We start from the raw sequence: 13,505 nt of genomic DNA on the forward strand, positions 1-13,505 counted from the left end.
TTGTAATTTAGAACAAAATGTTTATTCAAATCAAAAGGAAGAACTAGACGAAAGGTTAAATCATTCAGAACATAGTATATTCATAGAATATCTATACACCGTCATGATTAACAGACAAAAAAAAGATAAAAACAAACATACAAATGGAGAATGAAGAAAATTCAGTGAGTAATATTGCACTTTGTTTCTAAAATGTTTCAGATCCTGTCTCCTAGGTTCTTTTATCTCTGAACATTTCAGTTCCTGCCTTTACCAGGTCAGGAGTTTAGCTTAGTTTTGACACTGGACTACTCTGAGGCCCAAGCGAATGGACTATGGAATTGACCAACCTGAAACAAATATGTAAGCTTATTCATTACCGTGTAGCTTGATTCAGTTTCCCTAAGATAAAATCCAAACAAAGAACTGCAAACAAATAAAAACAGCCTAGAACATGAGTTTACCGTGGAAGAAGCAGTTTGTCTGCTATCCCATGTTACCTAAATGTTTCTCAGAGGGGGGGGTGCTGGTCAACAGCTGCCACCCCCCCCCCCCCCCCCCAGGCCTGAAGGGGATCAGAGAGGTCAGGGAGACTAACTCAGGAAGGTTGCTTGTTAAACTAGAAAGCAAACTATCAATGCCCAGAAATACATGAAAAAAAAAAAAAAAAAAAAAAAAAAAAGTCAACCCTCATCAGCTTCAGAAAAATAACACAAATCGAGAGGCCTGTCCAGGATGTCATTTTTTAAAACACTTGCTTCTAAAGGACTTTTTTTTTTCCCTCTTCCCTTTTTGTCCTTTTTGAATAAACACGGAAAGGTTTAAAACATACAGGTGTTTACAAACATAATAAAAAGGAGAACAAGAGTTAACGTAGACACTGAAAGATGAAGAATCATGATCAGGTCTTTTCTGTGTCAAGGCCACTAAGATAAGATCACTTTAATAATCTGCAGTTCGTCGATTATGGTCAGAAGCTGTATTTAGTTGCCAGCTGGATCTCGGTAAGCGCGTGCACACACACAACATACAAACTTGTGTCAGCTACGTTTAAAATGTAAACTTAAAAAAAAAAAAAAAAAAAAAAGAAAAAGTTATTAATCTTAAAAAGATTACATAATGCATTTACGTCCTACACAACACTGCTTTACTGGAAAATCCTCTAGTATATCGCGGTTAGTACCAAATGGTTTTTCTCCAGACCTTCACCATTGAATGCTTTTTTTTTTTTTTTCTTTTTAATTATTTTCTTATCAAAAAAGTGCTGCTTTTCTTTTTTCCTGACTAAGTCAAACCTCTGTTGCAGCTGGTCTTTCGTGTTGAATGAGTTAGAAAACCAATGTATTACTCATGTCAACCTACAACTACTTGTTCTGACCAGTCTGAACAGAAGTTTAACAACGTCCCCAGTTATTCATTTGTGCTGGGTTTGCTTCTTTAATGCAGAAGCAGTGTCATTCCTCTATTTTCCTTCTTTTATTTATTCATTTTTTTATGGCTAGCATTCTGGCTTCACTGGTCTGGTAAAATCTAACTGTTGGTTGGATGAACAGTGCAAGTGCAGCAGGACAAAAAGGGAATGTGATTTATCTCAGAAAGCTGCCTTGCTTCTCTGCAGGTCTATTCTCTTGTTTTGGTAGTTTAAAAAAAGAACTCTTCATTATCTTTAACAGTGCAATTTAAAAGAAAACCTATAACATTTTTTCTCTTTTTTTCCAACCGTTTGGCAAGTGAGAAGACCACCTGAGACAGTGCTTTTTGGGCAGTTATGCAAGCCTGGCTTGCCCTGAGATTAGGAGTAGAGGGGCTGCAGGCAACTAGGGTGACGCAAGTCCCTCCACAATGTACCACCTTCTGTCACACACACAAAGTCACACACACTTTTCTCGTCAGCTACAATTTCAGTGGCAAATGCAGGTCTGCAACCCTCCTAGTCCAAATCCAGAGCAACCGCAACACAAAAATGGCTAGAAGCTATTCTATGATTGGAGCTAAATACAAGAACAGAATAACAGAACTAAACTAAAAGGAGGGAAGCCACACTTCGATCCAAGCTGAGGAGGCAACATCTTAAAGAGCTTCCAGATGGAGATGGTGTGCTGCAGCTGTTGTAAAAGTCCAGTCTAGTTCTTTATAAGTCACTGAGGAAATGTCATAAGGAGAGAAAGAAAATTCTTAAACAGCTTAAAACAAATTCAGTGCATCGTTCTTGACCTTTTCAGTCTTGTTTTTTTTTTTTTTTTTTTTCAAAAATCAAATCCTGTTCTCGGCATTGCTCAAAATTATGCAGAAGAAAGTCTTAAAAGTTAAGCCTGCAGTCTCATATTTTTAGTCTGGTGCATTACAAGGCTGAAACCAAACTATTAGTGATTTTTTTTTTTTTTTCAATTCTCATCATTAAATGGAGCCACACAACTCAAGTAAAGAATAAAATGTGCAAAACAAAATCCCAAATGAGGCAGGAGGACCTAGTCTTTGCTCTGGTGATGACTGCTGCCGCTGAAAACTTTCATTCATACAGACTGTGGTGGTAAGAACGTTGTTGTTGTTGTTGTTGTTGTTGTTGTTGTTGTTGTTGTTGTTATTTTTCTCTCTTCATCCCATATTCTGTAGGAGATTCTGCTGAAGTCTGGACATGATTACTTCTGCCCTTTGTGTGAGGAGCCATGTCCATATGTGCCATGAGTGCAGAAGAATCAAGGGTGAACGAGGAGCTTGGCAGGCCGAGCCTTAGTGATGCTTCCTTTTCATCGTCAATACTATCACCAGGGCTCTCGCTACTAGTGGGGTTTTTTTTTTTTTTTTCCCATACAGACTGAATATGTGTTCATCTGTACATATCCCACCCTCAGCAGGCCGACACAGAAAGGAAGTGATACCCCACACTTGTGACTCCTGTTTCTCTCACTGAGGGAGGGCAGGAACAGATTTGTCCAACCCAACTCAACTCTGGGTATTTGTCCAAGACTTTGTTGGTTGGTTGGTTGGATACTTTGTTTTTCTCGCGATGTCAACAGCGTAGCGTGAACGTTGTTGCTGGAGAAAAATAAGCAAAGCTGAGCCTTGCAAACAGCCTCCTGGGAGTTCCTTGAGTCGCTCAGGGGAATTTCAGGAATACCCTTCAGCGTGATGGACAGGCGTCGAGCCTGCGCTCCTCTGTACGGCTGGCATGATCTGGGTTTGGATCGATCTGGAGTGGAGGAGGGACCAGAAGAAGATATTTTATTTATGGAAACAAATAGCTGATTTCAATTAGCCTGTAATAGAAAGATAAATGGGAAAATGCTATGCTCTATGGTATTTTTACCTCAGAGTACAGAGGAGGAGGCTGGAAGCGGAACTCATGAATATAGGCGAAGAGAGGTCCATCCAGCTCCTCACGTGCTGCTGGGACATCCAGACTGCTCTGCCTCTGCTCTTCTGTCACAATTTCTGCATAGCTTGGAGGAGCTGCAAAGGAAGAGCAAGCCACGTGTTAGCATTCTTGGGAATTATATTGAAAATAGAAATTTAAATTTGATTCATGACCATGAGATTTAACCTACCTTCAGGTCTCTCAGGCAGACCCATGCCAAGCCAGCTCATGCTGCACTGGCTGCTGACGCTGGAGGTACGGGAACCGAAGGGGTGGAGGGGGATGGTTCCGATGACCAGGGGCAGGTTCAGGGACAGGTTAATTGCCCCAGGTATGTCCACGTATACCTGATTACAGACATGAGGACACCAGAGCAGGTTAGAATTTGCATGTTATTCTGATCTTTAATAAATGTAACATAAAACCACACTAGCCAGGGCTATATAGGGGTTGTGCAGTAGTTCAACAAGATGTGGGTCAATTTCTTGAGGTCGGTTGCTTATGCAAGTTAGAGCCCTCATCTGGTGCCTGTCTGCTCACAGGGTAAAGAGGTTATAAGCGCCCTCAAGGCAGGTGTTACCACAGATATTCTGGGCTAATGCTCTTAGCAGCATGTGGAGATAACACCTGGTGCAATCCAGGGCCCAGATTTGGCAAGCGCTAGCTGAGTCAGCCAGGTTCTTTAGCAGAAGAGGCACTGGCTTACTAGGAAATATTGATTATGTACTGATAATGGCGCTGAGAGATGGTGATAATAGAGGAAACTAACGAAAGCAGTGACACTTGTGCCAGTGAGGTGGCAAGTGAAAAGAAAGGGCAGTTAGGCTGAATGTTCAGGAGAACATGAAAGCAACCCAAATACAGTAAGGCTATACTCACCATGAGCGAGTACTCCACTCTGATGATGCTGCAGTCCAGGATGGAGGGAGAAACAGGTGGGATCTTCAGCATCTTGCCGCTCCAGGTCTCAGTTTTGCCTGAGGACAAAGATTCTCCCCGCAGGTTGGCCACCAGTTGCTTGACCTCCTTCATCTTCCCTTTGGCATAAAAGGTCTGGGTCTGGTAGATGGCTGCCTTTGGCACCACCATGCGGGACGAGCAGTTCTCGATCTCAGCAAAAATCTGGATTGACTCTCCTACAGAGTTACAGACGGTGGAGGAGAGGTTAAGTAAAGTTCCACTTCATTTTTAAGCAGTAATCTGCTTTTTAGCCAGTGTGAAAATACGAATCAATGCAATTATCTGCAGAGTGTAATACTTTTATTAACTTATCTGGTTAATAGATGACTAACAAGGTTATCAGGTGCATTGTTAATAATTGACTAAGTCTCACCTGGGGTGTATCCCTTCCTTTCAATTTTGGCACTTAGGGAAATAGGACCTGAGGTGCAGAACCAACAGCAAAGCGTCTTGTCTTTCGTGCCGGCCTGTGGTGACTGAGGGTGGAAAGAAAACAAAAAAAAAACAGAGATGCATGAGTTATGTGATAATATGTAGACTTTTCTTTTGTTTTGCTCGCCAACATCATAGGAAAAAATAACTAATATAATAACTAAATAACTTAATAACCTTTCCACTTCAATACTCTTTCAAAGTTTGTCTCTCCATAATTTAGGGTTGTATAGTCGAAACTGCTGACATATTTCTGGATACACAGGACCAGGCATAACACATATGGAAACTGGATGCAAGAGATTAATACAGCAAATTCTTTCTAAAGTTTCCCCATAATTAGGAAAATTGTGAGTCATACTGAACTCGTATTCTCTTCGTACAATGCCTCCGCCTGCTGAAAGGCATATTCAAAACCGAGGGCTGCTTCAAAAGATCTTACCAGCAATAATGGAGTGTTGATGTCAATGTGCTCAAAGACTGTGAATTCCTTCTTGGTCTTCATGGGCAGGAGCCATGGCCTGTGAAGTTCTGCCTTTACCCAATAGCGCACACTGCCATGCTTCCCTTCGAAAGAGGTAGCCAGAGGTCTACAAAAAAGAAGAAAGGAGGAACAAGAATTGTAAAGAGTTATGTTTTGTACATCTGAATAATGATGGTATTGATATTTAATGTCCACATTAAAGTGTCATATCATGATACTTACGTCTGTGGAAGCTCGAGGCTGAATGCATACTCATGTCTTCCTGAATGGATAGTGGTGAGTCCTTCCTCAGAGTTGTCATCATCTGAAAAACAAGGAGGACAATATTCCAAACACATGTATACCATACCTGGGTAAAATGCTCTACGAAGGCATCTGAAAGTCATACCAAAAACACAGGGTGGGGGAGAAAAAAGAGAATGAACGGAATTTACTATCTGTCTTTAAAAAATTAATGTATTGAGAGATGAGAAGCAGACCAATATTCAGAGCACACCAAAGAAGTTGATTGTTTAAAAAAGGAAAAGTGCCAGAAACCAGAGGGTGAAAGATTGTACTTTTGTAAGAATAAAGAACTACAGCCCTGAAAACCTATTGTGGTATATACGAAAGAGAATCTATAGGCCAGGATAGGGAAAACTAGGATATGAGGCAACAGTACACTCATAATCTGCAGATTGTCCAATTTGTTTTCTATTTTCCTCTGAAATAGGAAACAAGATGCCCTCCTGTTTTTACATAGGGAAGACACCTTCGCTACGTCACACTGCTGGCAAAATCTTTTATAAAAAGGAATAAAAATAATTTTTCATTTATAATATGAGTGCGTTATGAAGAGCTGGGTCGACAGGCCGGGCGTGCTTCTGCCAGCTCAGCACTCCCTCCCCCTAGCAGCAGCCGTGTGGTAAACAAGTGCGGAGCTGTCAGTCAAACCGGCAGACTCCAGCAGGAGGAGACCGGCCTAAACCGGTGTGAGCAGCTTCCCACAGCCGCTCCGCTCTCATTACGCATTCACTGTGCGACACCGCAGTCACTACTACAAGCCTGCTCTGACCACCAGCTGCAGCAGCTCTTCACCGTTTTTACCCACTTCAACCTCACAGGAAACGTTTCATTCATAAAGAGCTTGCGGTGAAATGTGTCTTTTGTCGAAGTATCACTTTCGATGACAGATTTAAAGCTGTTAATGTGTCGCAGCCCCTCTAATAAGGAAGGTATACTACTGCTGTTTTTTTTTTTTAAAAAAAAACAATTTGCTCTAAATGACAAAAAGCCAGAGTGGAGGAAAATGAGAGCTGGCCCAAACCAGTTCAAGTGCACATATTATAGGCGACTGCAGAGCGGATCAAAAACTGTTTGTCCATTCAATTTGTAAGAGTAACGATGTTACAGATGGTCGAAAACAACGCTAAGCTAAAACCCAAACCATTAAAAGCATACAAAAACCAATATCGACGCTTAAAAAGGAGCTGTTTCACTATCAAAACCATCGAATTTGCTGTGGCTAAAATGACACCATTTTTTTTTTTACAGCAATGACATGTCTCAAGCACAAAGCTGCTGACAGTAAAACCCGATGCAACATTTTTTTTATTATATTCCAGCAAAGCACATATGTGCAAAGAAAGGAACGGAAAAAGCATTTAATGCGTTTTGAATCAAACTGCAGGTGCTTCCATCGACTCATAACATTTTGCAGGTGCTTTCTTAATTAAAAAGTTGCAGGATTTTGTGTCACTCTCTGCAAGAGAGTGATGTCATTGGCCACACATGAGCACCTCAGCCAATGACACGCAGGTGAGGGAGGGGCTTGCACTCTGCTCCCGCCCTCTCCCGGTCCAGTTTTCTGAACAGGATTGAACCGCTTTGAACAATGGGTGGAAACTTCAGAAAAGCTACAAAGAAACAGTCGATATGATGCGGTTCTTTGCTGAAAATGTCTGACAAAGCTAGACACACGTCACTGCAGGTTATTACTCCATCGCTCTGTGTGTCTAAAATGACTACAATTGTCGATTTTCCACTTGAAATACAGAGAAAAATACGGATGCCCGAGCTGCTGTCATTCATTCTGACACCTTGACACAAACAAGTGACGGTGGAGCTGTATCCAACCAATGTCACAAACTACATTTATACCAACAACATCACAAAAGACTGCAATGTTAAAGTTCTCCAACTCTTAATTGTGTCTGTTTTTTATGTTATCATCACTGTTTCTGGCATTCAAGGCAACAGCATCCTCCAGTGAACCTGATCCCCATCCAGCACAAAGAGCATCCTACAGTCAGTTTCTAAAAACTTCTGCTTAGAACAAATAAATCCACACACTCTTACCTCTCTCGTGTCCAATTAAAATGTCTTTGTGATTTAAGTATTCCACTTCTTCTGTGTAGTTTTGCGTGTAGGCAGTGTTGGATCCAGCATTTCTCGATTCAGTCCAACGAACTTTTGCAAATCCTTTTGCGTGGATTTTGAGAGACTTCACACGGATTTCTCCCGTGACTTCGATGATCACCCTCCCTGAGACGCAGTCCCCGCTGGAGAAAACGGGAACATTGCTGTCATTGAGACAGTCGTAGCTTACTGTGAAGCTCTTTACCTTTCCTAGCACCATGGTGGAAAGAGACAGGCTACAGAGACCTTGAAGTTAAAAAAAGAGTCTATGAAAAATAATCTCATAAGAAAAGGGGATGCAGTTTTTAGACACTGATCAGTATCTCTGCCCTGCAAAAAGCAGTAGGCACGATCAGTGGCTTCTTTGCGAGCAGTTCATTGAGATGTGTGAAGGCTGAATAACAGCAATGGATGCTGTTATCGTCCGCCTCTCTGCGTGTTGGTCTCCAGTCAAAGACAAGGAAACCCCCGTAGCTCAGCTCACTTTAAGCGACAGACTGTGTGAAAAACAACCTTGAGCGCATGCGCGGGGCTTCACTGCCCCCTCCTTCCGCCTTCTGGAACAAGGCAGAGAAGTGTGGCACACAGCCAAATGACAAGTTTGGTCAAACAGCTGAAAGACTGCACAAAGAAATGTCCACCACTCTGGTTTCATAGGTGATACTGTACAGGTAATTTGTTATATTTAAAATACACGAATGCATCTACCCAGCAAGCATCATCCCAATTTATTTCCACCCTTTTAATTCAGTGATTGATGTAAGGAATATGTTTGCTGATTGAACTAGAAACAAATGAAAACAAATATTCCCACTCTTTGTTATACAGTCATTATATAGCCAGTGATAAATAGCGCATCATCACTTGATCTTTTATAGGCTACAACTTCCAACCTTATGTCAAAGCATATGCCTGCACATTTGTTAATACAAGAAATCCGCGCATATGGTGTCCTATGTATCCAGACTCACAACAACCTCAACATCCCGGTACAACCAACAGAAAACAACAGAGCTGCATCCTGCATGATGGCTGCAGCACAGGCACTGTAGTATTGCTGAATAATATGTTGGTCTAAGGGGTAGTGGTTGAGCAGACTTCCAGAAAAGCTCCCTACGTACTAATCTATCACATATATTGTTTTTTGGATTAAGATTAAAATGATCCATGCACATATGGGAGGAGGGGGTTTCTCATTGTGTTGAACTCACAGTTTTACAGAAAAACAACTCTGAGGCTCAAATCGCCACCTGGCGGCCATCAAGGTTTCTGAAATGAGCTGCAATATCACCTGTTGAATAGCACTATCACTAGCGCATTGATTTCAACAAACAATTGATAATTGCCAATAACATCCCGTTCAGTTCTAATTTAGTGTGATTAATTACGGTACAATATCATTCAGTGACAGTATTTGCCTGTTGTAGGTATTTACAGGAAACATCTGTGTGTGTAGGACCATGGCAGCAAACATCAACGCCATTAGATGACATATGATTAAAGTTGGATAACATATGATTAAAGTCCAATCATCAAAACAATTTAAAACGAAAGAATTATAAATCGTATTTATTTTTTATAATACCTGCTATCATTAACAACCCATCAGTTGCAATCACACATGGTATTATACTGTTTGATTTTAACATTCAACTAAATATTTAGTTTCTCACAAACATATGGACATACATCAATGTGATACTGTCACTATGCAATGCACTAATAGTATACAGTTGTGGTCACGATAATGCCGACTCAACAAAAATTGTGCAGCATGCATTTTTTTTATAAGATAAATGCTTCCCTCTAGAGTTTTCAGTTTGCCATTACATGTTAAATAAGATGTGTCTTGAAAGCTTTTCACCCTTTTCTGATTATTGTTTGGGATGATTGGTGGCAGTTTTTATGGGTGTTAAATATTTGTGTTTGTAAGTGAAATCTCTTTTCATCACAAAAAAGATTATTATTAGTGCTGGACTGGACTTCGTTTTAAATTACACAAGAACGCTTTTATTTTGAAAGCGTTACCGGGATGTTTATTTTAAGTTCCTCAGACTCGAAGTAGCCAGCACTTGCAGGCAAAGAGGAACATAATTTTAATGTGTGCTCTGATGAATTCCACTTCTGTCAAATAACTTTTCGTGCAACAGTAAATCATGACTATATTAGTACTTGCTTTGATTTTCCTGTTTCAAAATTATGGTCAAAGTTTTTGCCAAACTGGAACCAGACCTAACATTGTGATGGTGATGAGTGATGCATTTGTAAGTATGGATTAAGTTACAGTATAGTGCTTTTTTACTGCCACGATAAGAGTAACGTTTGTTTATTTAATAGACTACAGCACAATGAGAGAAGAGAGCTGTAGCTCCACATTAAACACCGGACAGATGCTGTATATTTTTACATTTAGTCTTTGCTTGATAATCTGTCTCATGGGTTTGTGGTTTGAATGCCATTCCTCTTGTTTCTTGAGGATGGGCGATTGACCTTTGAACCTGGGAGCAAAGTTGTACAGCTGCCATATATAAACTACCTCAGGGAGCTTGGTTCTACCTTCCTCAGTGCCTACACCAATTCTCCCATCTGCTGCCCTTCAAGAGCAGGTAAGTTACCCACATAGTTACCCACCAAAATGCACCGGGGAGTTCCCTTTTAATTGCAGTTAAACAGATGTTAAGGTAATTAACATGGTCATACAGGTGGAATAATAAATGTATTTTAAATGTTTAATCTTTGTTCTCAGCAATGTGGAGCGGTCAGTTTGTTCACCTCACTCAGTCATGGAACAACTACAAGTGCCTAGATGCAAATACAACCACATGGATGGATTTTCTGGAGGCGAATGGATATCTTACCAAGATGATGGGCAAGCTGGACTATACCTCAGGGAGTCATTCTGTCAGGTAGGCAGATACGGTCAGGGATTTGCACAAGGGTGTCTGTAAAGTAGGGCCTGTGTACCTGATAAGTGTGGTTTCAGGTAAGAAAATACCATCACTAGCTTTTTCTTATTCACCAAACTAAGATCAATATAACACACACACACACACCTATGTATACAAAAGAACTGTCATTAACCTACTGTATGAGTAATAAGCAATAACAGACTGTCTGTGTGGGCAGATATTTTCCAGAACAGTGTGAATCATCTTTAAGATGCTCGTCCTCGCATGTTTCTTTCCACTTCCTATTTTTGTGTCCACTGCCTGCATTTTGTTGGTGTCTTTGTGTGTTTGTGCAACTCCTGAAGTAATCGTGTTGAGGCTTGGACAAGAGACGTTCAGTTCCTCCTGCGCCAAGAGGGCCGGCCAGTTACGCAACTTGTTGGGAACATGTCAACAGTAAGGATCATGAGAGAAGACTGGAAAAACACAGACAAGGCTACACAGTGGATCCACCAAACAGCTGCATCCTCACACCAGCCCTTTGCTCTTTACCTTGGCCTCAATTTACCTCATCCCTACAAAACCAAATCTCTGGGTCCCACTGCAGGAGGATCCACCTTCCTCACCTCACCATACTGGCTCAAAAAGGCATGCTTGTTTTGTCCCTGATTTTTTTTTTTTTTTAATCCTCTCTCTGCAGAATTACACTGTATCACTTGATAGAAATCACTGTGAAATCCTGTTTCCTTATTCTATGCACACAGGTGTCTTCTGATCTCATCTCTGTTCCGAAATGGCTGCCCATGTCTGCCATGCACCCTGTTGATTACTACTCCACCTTCACCAAAAACTGCAGTGGCGTTTTCACTGAGGACGAAGTCAAAAGCATTCGGGCCTTCTATTACGCTATGTGTGCTGAAGCAGATGCCATGCTGGGTCAGTTGACAGCAGCAATTCACTAGCGGCCATCTCACCTAGAATGATTTGTGGTTTAGACAACCAACTTTGACTTAACCATGGTCTTTTGGATTCATGGAGATGGTTTCAGTTCAAACCAAACCCTGCTTCCAAGATATCATAAATCAAACAGAACCAGCCAGCAAGCAGCAGGTTTTTTTGCAGGTGCACAGATCCAAACATGTACTGTAGAAAAAAAGAGTTACCATTCTTACAGTATCCCAACATGTACAAAAAGTACTAAAGTAAAGTAGTATTAGAGAGAGACTTTCTGTGACAGTGTTTGCAGCACAGCCACACTGGCTATAAAACAAGGCAGGTACCTAGACTATAGGTGTATCAATAATACTAATAGATCAAATTTTTGGTCCAAATTGCACTGAATTTCTTTAGCAGTGTTACTGTTAATTCAACGCAGCCTGTTAGAACATGTAGAGACTTTGACTTTACCTTCTGTGAATGCGTTTTTGGAGGCACAATTATATGAAAGTGTCATTAATGTTAAGAGCTATTTCTGCTGTGCCCCAATGAAAATCCACACACTACCTGCAGTACTCTTCTCTGCTCTCTTAAATGCTCTATATTATTCATTATTTGTTTTCGACTCAAAGTTAAATGCATATAAAGGCCTATACAATATTAGAGTCTATCTAATCTATAGTAGATCAGCTTAGTCAGCAGATACATCCTGTTTACCACCATGTTGTCCTGTTATTACTGTTTGAATAAAGTATTTTGACTGATTTAAGTTAAAATCCAGCAGAAGCTCAGTGCTTACTCTGTGTGTCCCAAACCCTTTGTCTCACCAGGCCAGGTCATTTCAGCTCTGAGAGAAACCGGACTCCTGAACAACACTGTTGTGATCTTTACGGCTGACCATGGCGAGCTAGCCATGGAGCACCGGCAGTTCTACAAGATGTCAATGTTTGAAGGCAGTTCCCATGTTCCCCTGCTGATCATGGGGCCTGGGCTGATGTCTGACCTAAAGGTCAAGCAGCTTGTGTCCTTGGTTGATCTCTACCCCACTGTGCTAGGTAAGGAAGTAGACAGATAACACAGAATTTAAATGTATATTAAAGCTTATAAATCATGAAACTTCCAAGCCAGGATAAAAGTGTTATTGTTGTCAAGATGTAAAGGGATTTGAACTGTATACCTATGGTCTGTAAAAGTAACAGAATAAAAGCACTAATAGATTTTGATTTCAGTATTTTTAATTTGACCTAACACACTTGTGTATTTTGCAGACATTGTTGGTATTTCAGCAGTAGGTAATCTCAGTGGCCACTCCCTTCTTCCTCTGCTATCCAAGTCCAGTACTTTTTCCAAGAAGCAACATCCAGACTGGGTACTGAGTGAATATCATGGTTGTAATGTCAATGCTTCTACATACATGCTGAGAAGTGGAAGGTGGAAATACATCACCTATGCAGATGGCCTGAGTGTCCCTCCCCAGCTGTTTGGTGAGTTTCTAGCTTCAGAAACTAAACTTCAGTCACTATTCACATGTTTTTGTTAAGAAAAAGCTACCATAAAACTCACTATCACTCTTTGATTTTTCTGTTCTTCATTTCTTTTATGCAGACCTTACACTGGACAAGGAAGAACTTAACAATGTGGTTCTCAAATTCCCAGATGTGCAGGTGCATCTGGACAAGTTATTGCGGAGCATTGTAGACTATCCACAAGTATCTACAACTGTCCATCTCTATAATAGAAAAGCCTTTGGTGCCTGGCGAAATAGTCTGGGAAGAAACTACAGTCAGGTCATTGCTAATCTCAGGTGGCATGTAGATTGGCAACAGGATGTATCAGCCAATGAGAGAGCTATTGACAGGTGGCTTTATGACTCTTTGTGATATTTCTGCATTTATAATGATGGTTAACTTTAAGGTGTTAGTTGTTTTATGAGCTGGATTCTTTGATTAAAGTATATTACATTTCTTCTAATCATAATTTCATCATTGAATAATTTTTTGGAAATAAATTAATGTTTTGTTCATTTTTGTGTTTTTTGTATTGTTATTATTGCTATTCTCAAGTATATATTTTT

At 40.6% G+C, this 13,505-nt stretch overlaps 2 protein-coding genes across 2 annotated transcripts; one reads left to right on the plus strand and one right to left on the minus strand.

Annotated features, from left to right (window-relative positions):
- On the minus strand, positions 1-8,070 carry arrdc3a (arrestin domain containing 3a). Its single transcript, XM_056376239.1, has 8 exons — positions 7,548-8,070; positions 5,433-5,514; positions 5,169-5,316; positions 4,668-4,770; positions 4,214-4,470; positions 3,525-3,681; positions 3,287-3,429; positions 1-3,169 (listed from the first exon to the last, which is right to left on the minus strand). Exons 1-8 carry the CDS (start codon positions 7,825-7,827, stop codon positions 3,101-3,103), a joined length of 1,239 nt encoding a protein of 412 aa, XP_056232214.1. The 5' UTR covers positions 7,828-8,070; the 3' UTR covers positions 1-3,100.
- Positions 8,071-9,643: 1,573 nt separating this feature from the next.
- On the plus strand, positions 9,644-13,454 carry arsk (arylsulfatase family, member K). The gene is made up of 8 exons (XM_056376538.1): positions 9,644-9,871; positions 10,084-10,213; positions 10,354-10,513; positions 10,861-11,143; positions 11,260-11,431; positions 12,262-12,486; positions 12,700-12,915; positions 13,037-13,454. Exons 1-8 carry the CDS (start codon positions 9,764-9,766, stop codon positions 13,309-13,311), a joined length of 1,569 nt encoding a protein of 522 aa, XP_056232513.1. The 5' UTR covers positions 9,644-9,763; the 3' UTR covers positions 13,312-13,454.
- The last annotated feature ends 51 nt before the right edge of the window (positions 13,455-13,505 follow it).

The sequence above is a fragment of the Seriola aureovittata genome, chromosome 5 (assembly GCF_021018895.1).
Source record: "Seriola aureovittata isolate HTS-2021-v1 ecotype China chromosome 5, ASM2101889v1, whole genome shotgun sequence".
Lineage (NCBI taxonomy): Eukaryota > Metazoa > Chordata > Actinopteri > Carangiformes > Carangidae > Seriola > Seriola aureovittata.